The 24,820-nt window shown below is 41.8% G+C and overlaps 1 protein-coding gene across 2 annotated transcripts in view; it reads left to right on the top strand.

Annotated features, from left to right (window-relative positions):
* The first annotated feature begins 841 nt into the window (after window positions 1-841).
* Window positions 842-24,820, top strand: part of sumf1 (sulfatase modifying factor 1) — a 187,381-nt gene continuing 163,402 nt past the window's right edge. For both annotated transcript variants that reach the window (XM_063067863.1, XM_063067864.1), the window contains exons 1-2: window positions 842-1,165; window positions 8,420-8,593. In XM_063067863.1, the coding sequence (XP_062923933.1) occupies window positions 878-1,165; window positions 8,420-8,593 (462 nt within the window). In that variant the 5' untranslated portion in view covers window positions 842-877. The remainder of the gene's footprint in view (window positions 1,166-8,419; window positions 8,594-24,820) is intronic.

Genomic DNA, 24,820 nt, shown 5'->3' with positions numbered 1-24,820 from the left:
TTCCACTTCCCTAAAGAAATAAGTTATTAGAGTATTACAGTAACTCCTGGCATTTAATAGAACACAACTGTTACCCTATTAATCCTGATGCAAAGCTATTTACATCGTCAGAATAAAGATAACTTGCATTCTTACAAATCACAATGCTTTACTCGCACATCATTATTCATATTCTCTATCTCAATTTTCAATTTCGTGAAATGAATTGTATAGAATGTTACAGCCTGAAACATTTTTAAAGCTATCACACACTTTGAAACACTATTATGTTCTATAGTTACAATTGAGTTTAAGAACAATTTTCATTAAACGTTCACAAAATAATTTTATAACGCATTTAGAACTATTTCAGTCAAATATCGATTAGTCTATTCTATATGTAAAAAATACTAAATCCAAATCTCTTTACAAGTAAATGATATGCAATATGAAATTTGGAGACAAAATGATTTTCCAAATTGAAGCAATATCCAATAATAAAAACTAACCTTTAAAACAGAGCAAAAATAATACAGTAGTAGCCACAAGGTGCAATAAGCAGCAGGCAGCGTTAAAGTCCTCCAAAGTAGTGGGACTATGACTCGGTGAGTACCACGCTTTGCCAGCCTAGTGGAAACTCTTGGAGTTAATCTCATCTGCCTGATTGGTTGTTTTTCTCACATGATGGTCAATAGCCGGAAAAGGGTTATTTCTGCCACTTTCGTTCTTTTTCAATAACCTTTGCGCTATTTAACAGTCCCTGAATAACCGGAGAGACCGGGACCTTAGAGAAGGTCGGTTTCACTGGGGGCGGGGCACAGAGGGTGACCTACAGCCATACTGACTGGAGGAGGCAGGCGCCGGCTGGTCAGCTGATTCATCACGTGACCCGAGAATCATGGCGATGCCCATCGCCCGGGATTCAGCCGCCTGCCTTTTCATGTATTTTACCCTGGCGCTGATCGCCCTCTCGTTAGCATTAAACCAGTCTCCTGAAGTCTCCGGTGGTCCCGGGTCCCGCAGCGGCTGCGGCTGCCAATCCGGCTCCACGAATCGCCCGGAGGCTCTGAGTGACAGCATTTCACTGGCTAAACGGGCAGCTGTCAAATACTCCAAGGAGGCCAATGTTGAGGGTCAAAAGACAGCACAAGGGAACGTGCCACACTCAAAAAGGCGTACTAATCAGGTAGAACAATGTTTTACTCAACTTGTTGCCTACTAACTGCTTTGTACATCCTGCAACGGTTACACGTGTCAACGTTTATTGCCGTACTATCATATGCCCAAGTACGTGTATCCATGCAACATCACAGGGGCATAAATTCAGATAAACTACATTCACAAGCAAAAACCTAAATCAGACACTGGCTGGACACAGTTAATTTATACAAAATATACACAGTACTGCAGTGATCAGGGTTCAGTCATTTGATTCAAGAAATGAATGATTGAAGACAAGCAGCTGTTCTTGAACCAGATGGTGTGGGACTTAAGCTTCCTACCTGATGATAGTTGCAAGAAGATAGCATAGCCCAGATTGTGGGGATCTTCAATGATTGATGTCGCCCTGATCTTCTGCCCAGTGGACCTTATTCCGCTGATTCTTCCTCCCAGTGCAAAGCCATTGTGGAGGAAATTCAAGTGAGTACAACTGTTTCAGAACAAGTGTGTTTGCAGAAACAGAACTTACAAGGGCAGAGTTTTTAAAAAAAATCATCTCCGCTCCCTCTCCGTAGCACATCAATGGAATGTAGGTTTATATCATGCCTTCAAAAGTGGTCATGGTTAAATAAGTGCACATGCCCCTGTTTTACACATATAAGTATTAGTTTTCTCTTCAGGTTAATCTAAGGGTCATTAGGGGCTAACATGTCTCTGCTCTAGATCATTTTTATGCTTCCCAGTAATTCTATGTGATCTCTTTTTTTCCTCTTTTCAAAAGTTATCATTGAAGCAGTCATACCAATCAGAAAAGCAATGAATCCAAGGTCAATATATAGAGCCATATTTTAAAAGATAATGTTTCTCAATTCATCAATTGTCGTTTCGCTCATTATTACTAAATGCACCATCTTAAGGTACTGAGTCTTCTGCTTGTGGAGGAAATGTTTTCCTGCTTGTTTGATTTCAAAATTGCACACAATTGTGATCATTTTATTAAATGTTCCTCCATGCTTTCCACTCTAAAGAGAAATATATCTACAGTTTGCAAAAGAAGATGACTGGGACAATAGAAAAAGGAAAATTTCCATAAATAAAATTGTTGAAGGTAGAAATATTCCTCAAGGTAGCAGGAAGATCTTGAACTAAATGCATTTAAGGTGTTCATTCTGGTTGAGGTGGAGAGAGACTGGCTTTTTGGCTGATTTGAAATCTTAAAACCTTTGAAGGAAAAAGAAAACTGTGTGATTTGAACTAGACTTCTGGTGGGCCGGGAAAAAAAGGAAGATAAGTTACAAAATTTAAAAGTTACTTAAAGGACAAGCTAGTGATAAATTCAGAAACAATACGTTGAACCAGGTCTTAATGCAATAGATATTGAGTACAATTAAAATCTGGAACAAGAGGAGCCCATCTTATCATTCTCTGCCAACGTGAATCAAAAAGAATTGTACAATAATGTACTGCCTCTACTTCTTCCTCGACCCTTCTGCAATCTTGTAATTTGTCAGACAATTGGTCCACCAATCTGTGTTGGATTTACTGAGATTTTCTATGGCTAAATGGTAATAAGATGGCAGCTGTGGCTTCAGTCTGCAACACAAATTCCTTTTCTTCAGCCAACCATCTAATACCACTCCCTGCTGCACAGCCTGGGTATCATATTGATCCTGAGACCAATTTCAGTCAACAACCACCATACTATCACTATACTTGTCTTTCTTTCCTTTTGCAATATTGCATAGCTCCACTGTGTCCCCAGCTCGAATTCTGCTATAAGCTAATGTCTTTGTTATCTCTTGCCATGCCTGTTCCAATATATTTTTGTCTGGTCTCCCTTGTTGCACACTGTGTAAATGTGAGTTATTGAAAACACTGGTGCTCATATTCTAAATTGTGCCCCATTCACATTCTAGTTCTGTGTGTACAAACTGACACTGGCTTCCATTTTAACAAAACACTGATTCTGAAATTCTTATCCTTCCTTTTAAATCACTCCATGACCTTGTCCTTCCTTGTCTGCAAACACTCCTCCAATAAATACTTCTTTTTCAATATTTTTATTGATATTATCTAAATTACATGAATACAAAATACAAAATTGATAAGGATGCAAGGAAATAATACGAATTACATTACATTTAAATCACAGTAATATGATTACAGTATCCCATATTCCAAAATAATCATGTATAATCCAAAAAGATTGAATTATGAAATGAAATAGAATAAAATAATTGTAGTTTATTAAAAAAATGTACCCCCACTACCAAAATGAGCTCGTTAGCAAAAAAAAAGAAAAAAGAGAAATACCTTACCATATGATGTTATAATAATAATGGCTCAGATCTATACTTTAATAACAGTTCAAAGATTGTGAAAATAATTCAGAAAGGGTCCCCATAACATTAGAAAATCATGTTTAGAGTCAGAAATCGAACAACGAATCTTCTCTAGGTCAAGACACAACATAACGTCAGATAGCCATTGAACATGAGTGGGCGGGGCGGCCTCCTTCCACTTGAGCAAGATCGCCCTCCTGGCCATAAGAGCCATAAAGGCCAATACCCGCAAATTAGATGGCTTCAATTTTGTAGCACTATCCTCAACAATACCAAACAAGGCAGTCAAAGGATTGGGCTTAAAGCTGACATTGAAAAGTGCAGAAGAAGTTTGAAATACATCTTTCCAGAATTTTTCAAGGCTCGGACACCGTACAAAACATATTAATTAGTGTGGCCACTCCATTAGCACATCTATCACAGTGAGGGGAAATAGCTGCGTAGAAATGGGAAAGCTTATCTTTAGACATATGAACTCTGTGTACCACTTTGAATTGTAATAAAAAATGATGAGCACATAATGATGAAGAATTAATCAATTTTAAAATAACCTTCGAACTCTCATTATTTTCCATTATTTCTTTACTTGGATCCTCGCTTCCTTTATCTTTAAATAAACTAATTGACAATGTGATGGTTAAACATACATTGAGGATTTGGCTACGGTTTAGAAAACATTTTGGTTTATTGAGATTCTCCCTCTCAAGTCCCATATTTTCTAATTGTTTTTTCAAACCATCTTTAATTGACTCATCTTTTAAAGAATGGGATAGATTGGGTATTAAACGATTTCAGAATTTGTTTGATGGAGGGAATCTCTCTTCTTTTGTGCAACTTTCAATGAAATTTAACCTTACCAACACTCACTTTTTTTGATACTTACAGATTAGAGATTTTTTGAGATCTCAGTTACTTACATTTCCTACAAGTCCTGATAAGAATATAATAGGTACAATTTTTAATCTGAAACCCTTTGATAAGGGTTCAATATCTTACATTTATGGTCTACTATTGGGACTGAAGATGGTCTCTTTAGGTAAAATTAAAGAAGACTGGGAAAAGGATTTATAGATTTTTATATCTGATGAGAGTTGGAAGATTATTTTAAATAAATACTTCTGTCCAAGTGCAATTAAAACTCAATTTTTTTTCAAAGTATGAGTATTTATCAGATTTTGTGCAACAGATAAATTAAAAGTCATCTAGAAATGTGAGAATTCTCCAGTATTTTCCATATTTTTTTGCCTAAAATGCCAGCTGCCACCAAGGATCTACAGCAGATGCAATCTCACAGGACTACATTGAGCTTTTGGGGCACCTGAACAACAGCAATACCTATATCAGACTGCCATTTATCGATTACAGCTCGGCATTCAACACCATAATCTCCTCACTGCTAATCAACAAGCTTCAAAACCTGAGCCTCTAAACCTCTCTCTGCAAGTGGATCTTTGACTTCCTCATTGGGAGATCACAGTCAATGTGGATTGGTGAGAACATCTCCTCCCCACTAATCAACACAGGTGCATCTCAATGATGTACGCTTAGCCCCACTGTTCTACCATTTCTACCGTCATGACTTGTGCCAAAGCACAGCTCAAACACCATACATAAATTTACCGAGAACACCGCTGTTGTTGGCAGAATCTCAAATGGTGATGAGGAAGTGTACTCCTTGCACTTCAGCAAGATCAAGAAATTTTTCAGAATCAGGTGTATTATCACCGGCATGTGTCGTGAAATTTGTTAACTTAGCATCAGCAGTTCAATGCAATACATAATATAGAAAAAGAGGGAACAAAATAATAATTCAAAGTGATAATAATAATAAATAAGTAGATCAGCTACAGCATACAGCATGAATAGATTAAAAATCGTGCAAAAAGCAGAAATAATATATTACAAAAAGTGAGGTAGTGTTCACAGGTTCAATGTCCATTTAGGTATCGGATGGCAGAGGGGAGGAAGCTGTTCCCGAATCGCTGAGTGTGTGCCTTCAGGCTTCTGTACTTCCTACCTGAAGGTAATAGTGAGAAAAGGGCATATCCTGCCCTGGGTGCTGGAGGTCCTTAATAATGGATGCTGCCTTTCTGAGACACCGCTCCCTGAAGATGTCCTGGGTTCTTTGTAGGGTTCAGGAAGGGGAAGTCGTGAGAATACACACTAATCGTCATTGAGGAAGCAGCAGTGGAGAGGGTGAGCAGTTTCAAGTTCCTGAGCATCAACATCTGAGGATCTAGTGTGGGCCTACTATATCAGGATGAAGAAGCGCCAGTGGTTATACTTTATTAGAAGTCTGAGGAGATCTGCTATGTCACCTAAGACAGTAGCAAATTTCTGTAGCTGTACAGTGGAGAGCATTCTGACTGGTTGCATCACCATCTGGTATGGAGACACCAAAGCATAGGATTGTAAGAGGCTTCAAAAGGTTGTAGACTCAGCCAGCTGCATCACACACAGCCTCACAACTATCGAGGAGATCTTCCAAAGGCAATGCCTCAAATACATGGTACCAATCATGAAGGACCCTCAGCATTTAGGACATGCCCTCTTCTTATTACTACCATCAGGGAGGAGGTACAGGACCCTGATGACTCACATTCGGTATTTTAGAAACATGTTATTTTTTTTTCCCCTCTGCCATCAGATTTCTGAATGGTGCATGAACATTACCTCACTATTCCTTATCTGTCTACTTGTTTGTTTATTGGTAACTATAGTAATGTGTATGATTGCACTCCACTGCTGCCACAAACAACAAATTTCCCAGTTTATGTTGGTCGCTATAAACCTGATTCCACTGCTGACTCTGATTCTTTTCCATTGCATCAATTAGAATCGAGAGGTGTTTACAGAGGGGTAAAATAAACTGGTGAACTCCTTTTTTTTCTTGGCTACAAATCTGCAGTCTTTTTTAGACATTAAACTGTTGCCCCATGATTATAGAGAACTACATAAGAGGGAAGGTGTTCATTTACTAACCAGGAGAATTAGGGTGGAGAATAATCAAATGGATTTGCTATCATGTGTGAAATAGCTATATAAATTACTATAGAACGTTGTTGTTTTTAACCTGAAAAATATATAGAAATTAAGACCATAAGACATAGGAGCAGAAATAGGCCTTTCAACCCATTGAATCTGCTTTGCCATTCCATCATCGTTGATTTATTATTCCTCTCAAGGCTAATCTCCTACCTTTTCCCCGTAACCATTAAAGCCCTTACTAAACAAAAATTTCTGCTTTAAATAGACCCAATGACTTGGCCTTCACATCATCTGTGGCAATGAATTCCACAAATTCACCACCCTCTGGCTAAAGAAATTCCTCTTCATCTCTGTTCTATAGGGTTATCCTTCTGTTCTGAGCTGTGCCCTTTGGTCCTCGACTCCCCCACTAAAGGAAACATCCTCTCACTTCCATCCTATCTAGGCCTTTCAGTATCCGACAAGTTTCAATGAGATCCCTCCCTCCATTCTAAACTCCAGCGAGTGCAAGCGCAGAGCCATCAAAAGCTCCTCATACCCTTTCATTTCCAGGATAATTTCACAATTGCACAATATATGAGTCAGTATCAGCATAAAAATCAATTGCTATTGTTAACAAAAAGACCAGATATGTTTGTAATCGCCAGGATCCCAAAGCTAATTAGATCAAAACTGGTTTGTTCTTGGAAAGGAAATTAAATAATTGCATCTTCAAACAGAAGATTTATTGCTGTGTTATAATGCTAGTGCTATGTTGCGCTGCTCCAAAGAAAGCTATATGAGGTCATTCTTACCCTTGGCGATTAGCTCAGTGAGTCAACCTATAGCTGGGGCAGTGATAATTCCACCCCCCCCCCCACCTCCTGTTAGACTGTTTGGGGTAACTTATATTTTATTCTTTCTTACTCGTCCTCTAATATTTGTATATCTGTGCACTTGTAATGCTGCTGTGACACTGTAGTTTCCTTTGGGGTCAATAAAGTACCTATCTATCTATCTATCTAATTTGCAGTGTTCCAACTTGGTTTGATCAATAAAGTTCAATCTCCTTTTCCATTTTAAAACTCATTAAAATATACTTCTCAGAAGTGTTATTTAGAATTTTTTGTTTGTAGAAAGAAATCAAACTTGGGTTTTCCGTTGTTTTTGTACCAGACATTTTAAGCTCTTTCACATCCTTAAGTTCCATTTTCTTAATGATCATGATGAGAATGGGAAAGCAGGCAGCCAATAATATCTAGACATAATCTAGTTTTTTCATCTGCATTGTCGTTTTACTATCTTATTGTAAAACTGTCATCTCTTAGTTGGCCAAGGAGGCAAACTTATCATTTTGCATTGAGTTGCCTTTCTAAGCTGATCACAGAGTGCTTCAGATATTCATCTCTATACTCAGTTCCATGTTAGCCTCTCTTAGAATAATTATTACTTTGAAAATGATTATTGTATTCTAAATAGCATGGTCAGGGAGAACAGTGCTACACCAAGTATTTACAAGAACTCAAACAGAATCAGCAACACACACAAATGCTGGAGGAACTCAATAGGCCAGGCAGCACAGTACAGTCAATGTTTCAGGCCCAGATCCTTCGCCAGGACTCCACAAAAGATTTTCTCTTTTATTTAAAACAGAATCAGTATTATTTTTATATATTGTATTATGTTGGTTAATGCTTTTTGACAATAGGTCAAGAACACTGGCTAAGGCCTTTATGAAATCAAGAGTAACTATGTTAAACTGTGTGTCTGGTATTTCTCCAATTGAGTTCAATAAAATGCTAAATGCAAATTCAATATCAAGTAAATCTTCTAACATTTAATCCTCAACTGCATCAATTTTTTCCCCTGGCTATTTCAGTTTGGTAATCAACTAACCTCCATCTCCATCATTCATAATCAGTTTGGTGAAATTGGATCATCATCGCTAATATATTGTCTCTTTATTTTAGATGGTGCTGATACCAGGTGGCGTGTTCACCATGGGAACAGATGAACCTGTGATACCACAGGATGGCGAGGGCCCAGCTAGAAAAGTACACATGAAGCAGTTCTATATGGATATGTATGAAGTCACTAATGCTGAATTCGAGAGATTTATTAAAGATATGGACTATGTCACAGAGGTAGGTATTTCTGTCAGTGCTTTATACATTTCTTATATCAAGCTGTTTCTAGAATAGTTTCCTTAGTATGTTACGGCATTGAACTCAAAAATATATGGCTTAATATATGTGGAGCGTTTGACAGCGCTGGACCTGTACCCAATGGAGTTCAGAAGGATGAGGGAAATCTCATAGAAACCTACTGAATATTGAAAGGCCTGGACAGAGTGAACAAGGAGAGGAGGCTTCCATTATTAGGTGAATGCAGGATCTAAAGGGAGCTCCTCTGAAACAGATGAGGATTAATTTCAGAAGGTGGTGAATCTGAGTAACTTGTTGCCACAGAGGGTGGTGAAGGCCAAGTCATTGGGTATATTTAAGGCAGAAATTGATAGCTTCGTGATTAGTAAGGGTTACGGGGAGAAGACAGGAGAATAACATTAAAAGTATATTTTTTTTTGTTCCTGTCGGGCATTATTTGTGAGTGGCACGGTAGAATAGCAATAAGCATAATGCTGTTACAGTGCCAGTGGCCAGAGTTCAATTCCTGCTGTTGTCTATATGGAGTTGAGATATTCTACATTTGACCATGTGGGTTTCCTCAGGGTGCTATGATCTTCTCCCACATTCCAAAGGTGTATGGTTTAGCAGATTAATTGGTCACAGTGGGTGCAATTGGGCACCACGAACTCATTGGGATGGAAGGGCCTGTATGTCTAAAATAAAATAAATAAATGATTAAATGTGGAGCATTTGTATTTATTTTTCAGTATTATAGCACCAACTTGTACTAAAATGAAAAAGTACAGCTAGAAATTTCCATGGTGCGTCACAGAGGTGTGAGTCAGAGAAGCAATGATTAGAAGGGCTTTTCTGGAGATACACTTCAAGAAGGGTCTTGGAAAGAACAATTTTGTTTGAGAGAGGAAACTGAAGAGAATGCGAACCAGGCAGCAGAAAGCAAAATGGTCAGAGGTTTGGTGAAGGAAGTGGAGGGTATCACAGTGACAGTCAGAAAAATTACCTGTTGGTGGCATGCTATAAGTTGTAGATTTGCAGAAAATATACCAAAAGGGAATGGTGAGGGCATGAAATGGCATGAACACCATTGATATTACTGATAAACAATTAACCAGGATAACTTGGTAAATCCAGCCAGAGGATTCAGTTTATTGGTTTTCTATCAGGAGTTAAAATAAATGGAAAAACTTTTTTTTTTAAAACTCAACTCTTGCCATTTTTGTTTGTGTCCTCCTTCTACAAAGCCTATATCCACCCATTTAAAGTTCTCTACAGGTGAAGTAGCATCTGTGAAGGTGATCTGATGATGGATGCTGCTTTCTTATGGCAGTAGGTGTAGAGTATCAGTAATCATATCAGAGGAACTGTCCCGTGACTAGCACTGAAGACCCATCATAAAGAAGGCTTGACAGCACCTACCTTCTTAGAAGTTTGTGTAGGTTTGGCATGTCATCAAAAACAGGGAAAAATTTCTATTGATGCACAGTGGGCAGTATACTGACTGGTTGCATCACGGCCTTGTATGGAAATACCACTGCCAAAGAACAGAAGAGCCTACGCAAAGTCGTGGATACAGCCCAGTCCATTACAGTCCCTCCCCACCATTGAGCACATCCACTAGGAGCGGTGCCAGGAGAAAGCACCATCCATCATCAAGGACCCTCACTATCCAGGCCATGCTCTTTTTCTTGCTACAACCATCAGGAAAGCCTTGGGCCCTATTATCACCAGGATCAGGAACAGTTATTGCCCTACAACCATTATGCTCTTGAACCAACATGGATAACTTCACTTGCTTCAACTCTGAACTGGTTCCACAATTTATTGACTGACTTTCAGGGACTCTGCAACTCGTGTTCTCAGTATTATTTCTTTTTTTTTTGCATTTTCAGTTTGTCTTTTTTGTACATTGGTTGTCAGTGTTTGTGTGTGTAGATTTTCATTGATTCTATTTTATTTCTATTGTGAATGCCTACAAGAAAATCAGTCTCAGGGTAGTATATGCAACACACATCAAAGTTGCTGGTGAACGCAGCAGGCCAAGCAGCATCTGTAGGAATAGGTGCAGTCGACGTTTCAGGCCGAGACCCTTCGTCAGGACTAACTGAAGGAAGAGTGAGTAAGGGATTTGAAAGTTGGAGGGGGAGGGGGAGATCCAAAATGATAGGAGAAGACAGGAGGGGGAGGGATAGAGCCAAGAGCTGGACAGGTGATAGGCAAAAGGGGATACGAGAGGATCATGGGACAGGAGGTCCGGGAAGAAAGACAGGGGGGGGGGACCCAGAGGATGGGCAAGAGGTATATTCAGAGGGACAGAGGGAGAAAAAGGAGAGTGAGAGAAAGAATGTGTGCATAAAAATGAGTAACAGATGGGGTACGAGGGGGAGGTGGGGCCTTAGCGGAAGTTAGAGAAGTCGATGTTCATGCCATCAGGTTGGAGGCTACCCAGACGGAATATAAGGTGTTGTTCCTCCAACCTGAGTGTGGCTTCATCTTTACAGTAGAGGAGGCCGTGGATAGACATGTCAGAATGGGAATGGGATGTGGAATTAAAATGTGTGGCCACTGGGAGATCCTGCTTTCTCTGGCGGACAGAGCGTAGATGTTCAGCAAAGCGGTCTCCCAGTCTGCGTCGGGTCTCGCCAATATATAAAAGGCCACATCGGGAGCACCGGACGCAGTATATCACCCCAGTCGACTCACAGGTAAAGTGTTGCCTCACCTGGAAGGACTGTTTGGGGCCCTGAATGGTGGTAAGGGAGGAAGTGTAAGGGCATGTGTAGCACTTGTTCCGCTTACAAGAATAAGTGCCAGGAGGGAGATCAGTGGGGAGGGATGGGGGGAACGTTCCAAGAAAGGATATATGACTGTGATAGCGAGTCTGAGTCAAAGTGTGGTCGAAAAGTTGAAGAGCCGAAGAAATTACAGATAGGGAGCAGTGAGAGATGGTTTCACTGAACTCTCGTCAAAGAGAGGATCTAAACTTCTTCAGTGTAGGCATCACCGGAAGAGGCTTCGCAGTAGTGAATTTAAATGCAAACAACAGGAATTCTGCAGATGCTGGAAATTCAAGCAACACACATCAAAGTTGCTGGTGAATGCAGCAGGCCAAGCAGCATCTGTAGGAAGAGGTGCAGATCGACGTTTCAGGCCGAGACCCTTCGTCAGGACTAACTGAAGGAAGAGTGAGTAAGGGATTTGAAAGTTGGAGGATTTCCAGGAAAGGATATATGGCTGTGATAGCATTTCCAAGAAAGGATATATGGCTGTGATAGCGTTTCCAAGAAAGGATATATGGCTGTGATAGCGTTTCCAAGAAAGGATATATGGCTGTGATAGCTACAAGCTGCTTGGCCTGCTGCGTTCACCAGCAACTTTGATGTGTGTTGCTTGAATTTCCAGCATCTGCAGAATTCCTGTTGTTCAGGGTAGTATATGGTGACTTCGAATGTATTTTGACAATAAATTTACTTTGAACTTTGAAGAAAACGGAGATGATGCATCAGGTCAAAAATTGTTCTTTGGAACCCCTTCCTCTGTCTGTTTTCATATTTCCAGCTTCTGCAATTCTCCTTGCTTCTTAGATATAGAATACAGCAGCTGGTCAAAGAGAGTTGTCGAGAAGACCCATTTCTTTGGCCCTCAGCTCGCTGGAATCCAATGCATTGAACATGACGAGAAAGGCTTGTCCTGCTATACTTCACAATCGATTACCTGTAATATCAAATGCCTTTCTTACACCCATAAACTGCATTAAGATGGGAAACTGCTGTTGTCAGTGGCAACAGAGTAGAATGAATGAGCATAGGCTCCCCTACATCGGACCCTCTGAGTTTCAGACCAAAGAAATAGCTTGTGGTCTTCAAGGTCATTCCATTATGATTTACAAAAGAGAGGAGGAAGATTTGGCCACTCAATTACCTACCCTGCCCTGATCCTGAGGGTGAGCCCACAGAAAGCATCTGGCCTAGACTGTGTACCTAGCCGACTACTGAAGACCTGTGCTAATCAATGATCTGGAGTGTTCCCTGACATCTTTAACCTCTCGCTTTAGCAATCTGAGGTACCCACAAGCAGGCTTCAATTAGACTGGCGCCCAAGAAGAATGTGGTAACCTGCCTTAATGACTATCATCCAGTAGACCTTATATCCATTGTGATGAAGTGCTTTGAAAGGTTGGTCATGAATCAAATCAACTCCTGCCTGAGGAGTGATTTGAATTCAATCCAGTTTGCCTACCGTCACAACAGGTCAACAGCAGATGTCATTTCATTGACTCTTCACTCAACCCTGGAGCATCTGGACAGTGAAGATCCATACATTGGGATGCTCCTCATTGACGACAGCTCAGCATTCAATACTAATATCCCCTCAAAACTAATCACTAAGCTTCAAGACACAGGCCTTGGTATGTACTTGTGAAACTGGATCCTCAATCTCTTCACTTGAAGACCACAGTCAATATGGATTGGCAACAACATCTCCTCCACAACTACCATCAGCACAGATGTACCATAAGCCTTTGTGCTTTGTCCCTGCTCTTCTCGCTTTATGCTTATGACTGTGAGGCTAAGTACAGCTCCAATGCTGTACCTCAGTTTGCTGATGACACCAGCAGGTTGAATTAAAGGTGGAGATGAATCGGTATATGGAGGGAAGATTGAAATTCCAGTTGAATGGTGCCACAGCAACAACCTCTCACTGAATGCCAGCAAAACCAAACAGTTGATTATTGACTACAGGAGGAAGAAACCAGAGGTCCATGAGCCAGTCCTTATTAGGGGATTGGAGGTGGAGGGGGTCAGTAGCTTTATATTCCTTGGTGTTATTGCAGAGGATCTGTACTAGGACCATTACACAAGTGCCATCACAAAGAAGCCACAACATCGCCTCTACAGTCTTAGAAATTTGTGCAGATTTGGCATGTCATCTGACAAATTTCTATAGATTCACAGTAGAAAATGGTTGCATCACAGCCTAGTATGGAATCACCAATGCCCAGGAATGGAAAAGTGTACAGAAAAGTGGTGGATACAGACCAGTTCATACAGGCAGAGCCCACCCCATCACTGAGCACATCTAAAGGAGCGCCGCCACAAGAAAGCAACATCCATCATCAAGGACCCCTACCACGTGGTCCATGCTGTGTTCTTGCTGCTGCCAATGGGATGAAGGAACAGGAGCCATCGGTTCCACACTACCGGATGCAGGAACAGTTATTATTTGTTTGTTTATTTACCAATATCACTAACCTAGCTACGAGACAATTTACAATGACCAGTTAACCTATTTAACCTGTACGTCTATGGACTGTGGGAGGAAACCGGAGCACCCGGAGAAAACCCACGAGGAGTACATACAAACTCCTTACAGAGGACACCGGGATTGAACTCTGAACTCTGAACTCCGACGGCCCAAGCTGTAATAGCGCCGCGCTAACCACTATGGTACTGTGACATTTTTACCTTTCAACCAGTGTGGATAACTTCACTCACCACAACTCTGAACTGATTCCACATCTCACTTTCAAGGACTCTACAACTCATGTTCTCAGTATTATTTGTTTGTTTGTCTATTTATTTATACACAGTTTGTCTTTTACACAGTGATTGTTTGTCAGTCTTTGTGTGTATTTCATTAACTGCACCGTATTTCACTGTTCTACTATGAACGCCTGCAGGACAATTAAACTCAAGGTAATATTCTGTATAGTGACATTTGAGTACAGGTTTCCCCCGCTATCCGAAGGTAGAGCATTCCTATGAAATGGTTCGTAAGCCGGAATGTCGTAAAGTGAAGAAGCAATTACCATTTATTAATATGCGAAAAATTTTTGAGCATTCCCAGACCCCAAAAATAACCTACAAAATCATGCCAAATAACACATAAAACCTAAAATAACAATAACATATAGTAAAAGCAGGAATGATATGATAAATATACAGCCTATGTAAGTAGAAATACTTTTCTGCAGCACTGTCTAGCGCAGCGAAAATCTCATGGCAGCACTCTTGGCAGAAACGCTCTCGGCAGAAATACTCTCTCCAGTAACCTTTAAGCTATGAAGCTGATAAATCATACCAAATAACACGTAAAAATACACAGCCGATATAAAGTAGAAATAATGTATGTACAGTGTAGTTTCACTTACCGGAATCGGGAAGACTCCAATAAATTGCAGTTTCATCACAATTAAACACTTGCTTATACGAATAACCACCTTCTGTAATTATTTCCTTCAGTTCTGCTGGGAACTTTTCGGCAGCTTCAGTATCAGTCGAAGCACTCTCGCCGGTAAACGTTAAACTATGAAGCTGCCCTCGCCTCAGAAACCGATCAAACCACCCATGACTACCTTTAAATTCCACTTTTGCAACATTTTCATCACCATCGTCCAGTGCTTTCTGTTTCAGCTTATTAAAAAGACTGACTGATTTCTCCCTAAGTATAAGAAAACTTAACTGAACACCACGCTTTGTACACCCATCAATCCACTCAAGCAATAGACTTTCCATTTTATCCATTATTGGATGCTGACTAAGAGAGACCACTTTGCTACGAGCAGAACCAACAGTAACATCGGCAGCTTTCAAAATTCTTTCTCTCTGCGTATAAATAGTGCCAATGGTGGACGCAGGCAAGTTCAACGCTTGGATAATGTACTTACTTTGTTCACCACGATTGAAATGCATAATTATGTCTAGTTTTACGCTAAGTGTAACACCCTTACAAGCTCTTTTAGGCTTTTCCCATACCTTAGATCTCATCTTGCTAACGGATGCACAAAATAAATCGAGATAAAGCACGTGTTCAAGTAATGGCAGCTAGAATGCAGTTCCGGGGGAGGAGCTTGGCTGTTTGGGCCCACGCTGCCTTTTTTCGTAACAGTGAAAACACCTTCTGTTAGCGAAAACAGGTAACAGCGAGGTGTCGTAAAGCGAACGTTCGGAAAACGGGGACCACCTGTACTCTGATACTAAATTTACTTAGAACGGGGTCGTAGCTGTTGTGCCCCAGGGGTCAACTCACCTGTGTGTTTTCCATAGCCCTCAAAGCCTCAAGCTTTTGAAAATGTGTCCACCTCCAATAAATTGTGATGAGAGAAATGTCAGAGAGAAGGGAACCCTATTAACAGACATAAACACCCACAATCTTTATCACTGGGATACAGTGGCTGCAAAGCGCACTGTCTCTGGGGCTCAGTGGAGCAAGTTGTGGGCTTGGGAGCGATTAAGCTGCTGGACTATAATCCAGAGGCAGGGGTTTGAATCCCACTATGACTGCCTGGGAAGTTTAAATTTTGGTAAGTATGTCTTTATGCTGTCAAGGTCGAGGTTAAGGTTATTGTCACATGTACAAATTCATGTATGCATAGTTGCAATGAAAAACTTGCAACAGCACCATAGGCACGTAACATCAGGTACACAACATTCACAAGAAAATAGTCAATTATACACAATAATTACAATAAAGAACACAATTTGAGTACAAAGTGATGGTCATATTGTGCTAACTATGAAGGAGGAGGAGAAGATGGCACGACGGCAGCGCACGCGGCCTCTCCGGTGAATGATATCTGTTATCTGTCAAGTAGGGGACCGTGCACAATTCTGATTTGATGGAGATGGACGTGAGAGTACGGAGGAACATCTGGAAAACTTCTGAAATGCCCGCTTCGCTGCCACTGCTACTGTGTGGTAACTGGAATCTCTGGAGCAGAAGGCCCCGAAATCTGCGGCTTTGCGTGTTTCAGCGGCCGGGGCAAGATCAAAGGCACTCAGCAGAGGATGGCGCTCGGGAGGCTGTATCAGAGAGGCTGCTCGGAAGCTCGAAGTTTTCGGATGGATGGACTCAGTGTCGGCTGCGGTCGGCTGCTTCCAAGGTATCGACAAGTTGACAGTGCCTGGAGGTTTATGACAGGGAGTTTCTCCCTTTTGCCGCCTGCTATCGGGGACTTTTGAGACTTTATTTTACCATGCCCATGGTTTGTTCTTCATCAAATTATGGTATTGCTTTGTACTGCTGTAACTATATTATAATTATGTGGTTCTGTCAGTGTTAGTCTTTGGTTTGTCCTGTTTTCTGTGATATCACTCCGGAGAAACATTGTATCATTTCTTAATGCATGTATGCATTCTAAATGACAATAAAAGAGGACTGAGAGTTCTCATAATCTAAACAGTTGTGATTAAGGTTGTACCGGGTGGTTTAAGAGCCAAATGGCTGAAGTTGGTTCTGGAATTAAGGCTTCCGTAATTCCTGTCTGATAGAAGCTGAGAGAACATGGTGTGGCCTGGATGATGGACAGCTTTGATGATGAATGTTTCCTTCTTGAGACAGCACTGCCTACAGATACTACTGATGATGGGGAGGGGAGTATTGGTCTGAGTCCAATACTCTATGCAGCCTTCATACATTCCTGCACATTCAAATTACTAAATCAGACCATGATGGAACCGGTCAGGATACTTTCATTAGTATATCAACAGAAGTTTGGTAGAGTGTTCACTGACAAGCCAAATCTCCTAATGATCCCTGAAAGAAAGTAAAGATATTGGTGCACCTTCCTTGAATCTATGTATTGGGCCGAGGACAGATTATGTTTCTGACCAGGATTTTAAAGGTGCCCACTCTCCCTCCATAACCGTTTTCCCCCAATGTAGACTGATACATTTTCGCCCTCCTTTCCCCTTCCCAAAATCAGCAAACAGCTATTAGGTTTTACTGAGGCTGAGTGAGCCTCAGTAAAACCTAATAGCTGTTTGCTGATTTTGGGAAGGGGAAAGGAGGGCGAAGCTGTTGTTGTGTTATCACTCAACCATATAACGTATCTCACTCCTGTACTCTAACTCAATGATCATGTGTGCTTCATCCAATAACGTTGGTACCAATGGTGTATTTTTACAGTGTATGACATTGGAGCTGTGCCAAGAACAACACCTTCCAAACCTTCATTGTCTACCACCGAGAATGAGAATGCCACATCACATTCACTTAACACAGTCACTGCTGCTTCATCTTTTTGCTTCTAGTATTATACAACATAGTTTAGGGAGAATCACCAGCACCAGGTGGGAAATATATTTGGCCCACACTGACAATATTTACAATTGAAGAATGTTTATTTTCCAAGATATGTAAGGCCAAGGTTACGATTTCTTCCCAAGGTGTAGCTAAAGCTGAAGACTAAAACCTTGTTTTTGAGAATGGAGCACTTGTAACTCCATAGACAAGAAAGCCCAGCAGCGTCTCTACCTTCTGCGAAGGCTGAAAAAAGTCCACCTCCCACCCCCCCCCATCCTCACCACATTCTACAGAGGATGTATCGAGAGCACCCTGAGTGGCTGCATTACTGCCTGGTTCGGGAATTGCGCCATTTCTGATCGCAAGACCCTGCAGCAGATAGTGAGGTCAGCTGAAGGGATCATCGGGGTCTCTCTTCCTGCCATTACAGACATTTACACCACACGCTGCATCGGCAATGCTAACAGCATTGTGAAGGACCCCATGCACCCCTCACAGAAACTCTTCTCCCTCCTGCCATCCGGCAAAAGGTACCAAAGCATTCGGGCTCTCATGACCAGACTGTGTAACAGTTTCTTCCCCCAAGCCATTAGACTCCTCAATTCCCAGAGTCTAGTCTGACACCAACTTACACACACACACACACACACACACACACACACACACACACACACACACACACTCGTATCTGAACACCACTGCACTCCCTTTGCAAGTTTTGCTCATTTTTTTCTCAATTCCTGCTAAAACATTGTTTACATTTACATTTACATAACTTATTATTATATTGTAATTTGTTCTTTACTGTGCCTATTATCTTGTTTATTAATTATTGTACTGTTTTGTGCACTTTATGTAGTCCCATGTAGGCCTTAAGTTTAATGTGGTTTTGCGTTGTTTCACATAGTCTAGTGTAGTTTTGTGTTGTCTCATGTAGCACCATGGTCCTGGAGGAATGTTGTTTCTTTTTTACTGTGTACTGTACCAGCAGTTATGGTTGAAATGACAATAAAAGCCACTTGACTTGACTTGATTGTCTGAAGCAAGATGTTAGCACGCAGCTTTAGCTTGTGACCAGCTCAAGTGCAAAGTTAACTAGTCGTGGTTAAGCAGAGCGGAGGCTTGCAGGAGTGAAGTTGTGAAAACATTGTGTGACATAGCTAGTGGCACACCATTTCGTTCTGTCCTCAAGAAGACGCTGATGTCGCATTTGTGAATTGTCTTGAGTTCTCACCTTGTCAGTTTTTCCGTCTTCAGTTTCCAGTGCACAAAACCCAAGCAACACACAAAAATGCTGGAGGAGCTCAGCAAGCCAGACCTAGACTTTTTTTCTGGACTGGAATTTCTCACCTTTGTGTAAAACACCACTGGTTTAACAATCACGTATTTAATTGTTTTTTTAGATTATGAGGACACATAGTGCTCTTTTATTGTCATTTAGTAATGCATACATTAAGAAATGATACAATGTTTTTCCAGAATGATATCACAGAAACACATGACAAACCAAGACTGAAAAACTGACAAAAACCACATAATTATAACATATAGTTACAACAGCGCAAAGCAATACCATAATTTGATAAGAATAGACCATGGGCACGGTAAAGTCTCAAAGTCTCTCGAAAGTCCCATCATCTCACGCAGACGGTAAACCTCCAGCTCTGCAAGCTTGCCAATGCAGCATACCGAAAACATCCGACCACAGTCCGACTCCAAGTCCGTCTGAAAACTCCGAGCCCCCGACCACCTCTCCGACACCAAGCACCGAGCACCATCTCTGCCGAGCACTTCGACCCCGGCCCCAGCAACAGGCTCTAGGCAAAGCCGAGGATTTGGGGCCTTCTCCTCCGGAGAGTCTCGATCGCACAGTAGCAGCGGCAGCGAAGCTGGCATTTCAGAAGTTACTCCAGATGTTCCTCCGTGCTTCTTCACGTCTGTCTCTATCAAATCAGGATTTTGCACGGCATCCTACTTCACAGATACGGTATCACTCGGAATGGCAGCGCGCACTGCGTCGCACTGCCATCTCCTCCTCCCTCCTCCTAATTTTCTGCACAAAATGCGGATGAACCCAGCACGTCAGGCAGTTCCTATGGAGAAGAATAAAAGTCGATGTTTCAGGTCAAAACCATTCAACAGGACCTGTTCTGATGAAGGGTCTCACCCTAAAATGCCAACTCTTTATTTGCCTCAATAGATGTTGCCTGACCTGCTGGGTTCCTCCATCAAACCATTGTGTGTGTGTGTGTGTGTGTGTGTTTGTTACTCTAGATTTTCAGCATCTGCAGAATCACTTGTGATTTAGTTTTATGCAACTTGTTTCATCCACCATTAATGTTTCTCAATTTGTGAGATCTTGCTAAAGTTTGACAGTTTAATACATTGCCATTTTACATCTTTAAACTGCATTCCTGTTTGTAGTACTTCTGTTGAGTTGGCAGTTTTGGAAGCAGCTGCTCTTTCTCTTCTTGTCTGATCTTTATTGCACCTTCTACCAATGGGCACAAATGTCTCTGTAGTTTTTGATTCAGTTGGACTGACACCTCTGTTTTGGAACTGAATTAACCAAACTGATCAGGGAAAGCTAATTTTTTTTACAGTCTTAATTTACTGGTCACATTAAAAATCCCAGCTTTCTACAGTTATTGTCATGATGCATTTTAACTTCCTGGGACCCTAAATGTTCAATCCCACAAACTACAGTCTTGGTGTTTATCTTTTAGCTGTCTTTCAAAGATCTTGGGAGCTTTACATCCAGTAGTTAAGCTTCAGTGCATCACAGGCAAAGCCCTCCTCACCATTAAGCACATTTACGTGGGGCACTGCTACTAGAAAACAGCATCCACCACCAAGGACCCCTACCATCCAGGACATGTTCTCTCATCATTTGCTACCATCAGGTAGGAGATACAGGAGCTTTAGGACCAACACCACGTGATTCTGGAATAGTTATTACCCTACTACTATCAGGCCCCTGAACTGGCGTGGGTGTCTTCACTCACCACAGCCTGAACTTAGTCATAGTCATAGTCATACTTTATTAATCCCGGGGGAAATTGGTTTTCATTACAGTTGCACCATAAATAATTAAATAGTAATAAAACCATCAATAGTTAAATAGTAATATGTAAACTATGCCAGGAAATAAGTCCAGGACCAGCCTATTGGCACAGGGTGTCTGACCCTCCCAGGGAGGAGTTATAAAGTTTGATGGCCACAGGCAGGAATGACTTCCTATGACGCTCAGTGCTGCATCTCGGTGGAATGAGTCTCTGGCTGAATGTACTCCTGTGCCCACCCAGTACATTATGTAGTGGATGGGAGACATTGACCAAGATGGCATGCAACTTAGACAGCATCCTCTTTTCAGACACCACCGTCAGAGAGTCCAGTTCCATCCCCACAACATCACTGGCCTTACAAATGAGTTTGTTAAGTCTGTTGGTGTCTGCTACCCTCAGCCTGCTGCCCCAGCACGCAACAGCAAACATGATCGCACTGGCCACCACAGACTCGTAGAACATCCTCAGCACCGTCTGGCAGATGTTAAAGGACCTCAGTCTCCTCAGGAAATAGAGACGGCTCTGACCCTTCTTGTAGACAGGCTGTGTTCTCTGACCAGTCCAGTTTATTGTCAATTTGTATCCCCAGGTATTTGTAATCCTCCACCATGTCCACACTGACCCCCTGGATGGAAACAGGGGTCACCGGCACCTTAGCTCTCCTCAGGTCTACCACCAGCTCCTTAGTCTTTTTCACATTAAGCTGCAGATAATTCCGCTCACACTATGTGATAAAGTTTCCTATCGTAGCCCTGTACTCAGCCTCATCTCCCTTGCTGATGCATCCAACTATGGCAGAGTCATCCGAAAACTTCTGAAGATGACAAGACTTTGTGCAGTAGTTGAAGTCCGAGGTGTAAATGGTGAAGAGAAAGGGAGACAAGACAGTCCCCTGTGGAGCCCCAGTGCTGCTGATCACTCTGTCGGACGCACAGGGCTGATTCCAAACCTACAGACTCACTTTCAAAGACTCAACAACTCGGGTTCTCGGTATTATTTATTTTTCAATTGCACAGTTTGTCTTCTTTTGCACATTGGTTGTTTGTCAGTTTCTGTTTATGTATAGTTTTTCATAAATTCTATTATGTTTCTTTATTTTCTTGTAAATGCCTGTAAGAAAAGGAACCTGGGAGTAGTATATGATAACATATACGTACTTTGATAATAAATTTACTTTGACGTTTTGTTTAGTTTCTGAAGTACCCTGTTGACTCCGTTTCCCTAGTATTCCTTTGTTTTCCATTCTCTAATGTTGCTGTCCCTACACTGCCAGCATCTGCATGATTTTGTCACAAGAATTCTCCATGGAGCCATCCGGTATCTCTTTGCAAATGTTGCACACTGTCCATCTATGACTTCTCCAGACTACGGAAATTGGTTTTCACTTGCATCCAGACCTGCATGGGAATAGCAACTTACCTTATAAGCCAACTGAATCCACCTCCAGGTCTTCCAGGACTGTCCTGAAGCAGTCACTTACCTTCCAATCCAGCTGACTCCACTCCAGGAGTTCCAGCACTCCATTGCACAGGCACTTATCATGGCAAGAAGGGCTGGGCAGCAGGGGATGATGAAACAGTGTGGGTTCAAGACTGACCTCACCCCCCCCCACCGCCCACTCACTCTCCAGCATACTACTAGGCCCTCGAGGACAAAGTTGATGAACTGCATGATCCCATCACAAGAATCCTCCAGTCTCCCTTATCAAATCTTGCACACCTTGTTCATCAGTGACATCTCCATAATGCTAAAATTGGCAATCAGCATGACACCTTCAAACCTTACAGGCCAGCCGAATCCACTCCAGGACTAGCAGGACTGACCAGACACAGCCACTTACCTCAGAAGTGTGTTAGGAGGGCTGGGCTGCAGGTGAGATTGAAAAACTTTGGGTTCAAAACTGACCCCCCCCCCCAATTCCCCAACATACCAATAGCTAGCTTCCAGGCCATCAAGGCCAAAGTTGCTGCACTGAAGATTCAACTGAGAACTGAGGGCTGCTTTGTGCTTTATCTTTCCAAAATGTGCTTCGCCTGACTCTGCCATTCTCTCAATTCACTGGATGAACTGTTGTGGATCAAGGTGCTCACACCTTAACACATCTGACAAGCTATTGCTCACCCATCTTGGTGTATCTAATGGTGAAATGTTGCCCATACTACCTGCTACAGAAGTTCATTTCTGCTATCCTGGTGGTGGTCTATATTCCACCTCAGATGGATGTGAAGCCTGCACTTAATGAACTCGACTTGGTGGTCAACAGACCATGCCAGCATCAGGAATGTGTTACCATGGTACTACTGGCACCAGGGGTCCAAACACCATTGACCATTGATGAACAACTGTCAAAGATGTTCACCAAGTCACATCCCCATCCACGCTTTGGTAAATTAAACCACCAAGCTGTGCTCTTTCTTCCTACATACAAACAGAAACTGAAATGGGGGGATGCAGAACAGAAAGTTGTACGGTGCTGGTCTGCAGAAATCGATGAGTTGCTTTGCAACCACCTTCAGTCGGTAGATTAGGCCATGTTCAAAGGCTCAGCTGCCAGCTTAGATGAGTATGTCACCGCAATCAGGGATTTTTATCAGGCAGTGTGCTAAGGACTGTGTACCAGAGTGGACAATCCAGGTGTCCACAAAATGAAAATCGTGGATGAACTGGGAAATCCACTTCAAGGACTACAGCATTCAAGTCAGGTGAGCTTGTCCTATCAATGAATTGAGACACAACCTCCATAAAGGTATCAGAGATGCCAAGAGGCAATAAGAGTCCAAAACCAAATCCCAGACCAGCCATCAGTTGTGACAGAGTTTACACGCTACAGAATGAAGTCAGGCGGAATTGCCGACAACAGCACATCACTTCCCAATGAACTTAACGCATCCTGTGCACAGTTTGAACAGAAGGGGGTTGCTGTGTCATCACGCACACCGACAGTGTACAATGAAACTGAACCCACAGCCACCATTGAGATTATCAGTCTTCCAGAGTGTGAACCCACGGAAAGCATCTGGCCAGGGTGGTATATACTCCCCTTGATTTTAGTCATTTTTGTAGTGTCTTCTGAAGTTTACCTACCAAAAGTCTCCTCGAAGTTCTTCTAGTGTTGTGTTTAAAATTTATTTCTCAACCGGTAAAACCAGATTTTCTGGTCATCTTTTCTTTTACACATTTCATATTGCATTAGACAAATTGCACCATTAATTTAGACCTGGAGAATGGGATTGGTCTAGATAGATGCAAAAGGCAACATACACACAGTGGGCTGAAGGGCCTGTTTTTGAGCTGTATGACCCCATAGCTTGGGGTTCTGTTTGCCCAGTTATAGGAAGGATGTCATTAAACTTAGTGTGGTACACAAAACAGAAGCTTTTCATTGTTTCTCAGTAACAAATCAATGCCAATACCAGCTGGAAAGGGTGCAGAAAAGATTCACAAGATGTTATGGGGTCTGGAAGTATGGTATAAGAGGTCTGATAGGCTAGGCCTTTTGCCCCTGGCATGTTGGAGGTTGAGGGATGTGGGGCACAGATAAGGTCACAGTTCTTTATCCCCAAGGTAGGTAAACCTAGGAGACAGAGGGGAAAGATTAAAGTGGAAACTAAGGGGCAACTTTTTCCACACAGAGGGTGGTGAGTACATGGCATGAGCTATGACAAAATGTAGATGAGGGTGCAATCACAACATTTAAAAGAAGTTTTGACAAGTACATGGATGGAAAAGGTTTTGAGGGATATGGTCCAAATGCAGGGAAACAGGACTATGGTCAGAATGGACGGGTTTGACCAAGCAGCCTGTTACCACGCTGTGTGATTAGAATTATCAAAGTTATATATACTGAGAAATGAAAGGTTTGCACGAGTATCCTCTGCTTTTTGCTGAAAAGCACACTCTTTTTCTAAGAGAAAAACCCACGGGTGTTTGGTCCCAGTCACAGATAGACGAACCCAGGTGGAGGTGGGGATGTGCCTGTGTAAAAAAATACATCTCAATAATTTAATATCCTTAACATAATTTTTGTTTGAAACACTAATAATAGGCTATAAGTGGATGCTAATTATGACCTACACAACTCCCACATCAGGGGGTACTGGAATGGCCCCTGTTTGACCTGTGATTTAATACATCCTCA

The sequence above is a fragment of the Mobula hypostoma genome, chromosome 15 (genome assembly GCF_963921235.1).
Source record: "Mobula hypostoma chromosome 15, sMobHyp1.1, whole genome shotgun sequence".
Taxonomy (NCBI): Eukaryota; Metazoa; Chordata; class Chondrichthyes; order Myliobatiformes; family Myliobatidae; genus Mobula; species Mobula hypostoma.
This window is presented reverse-complemented; position numbering and strand designations above follow the sequence as displayed.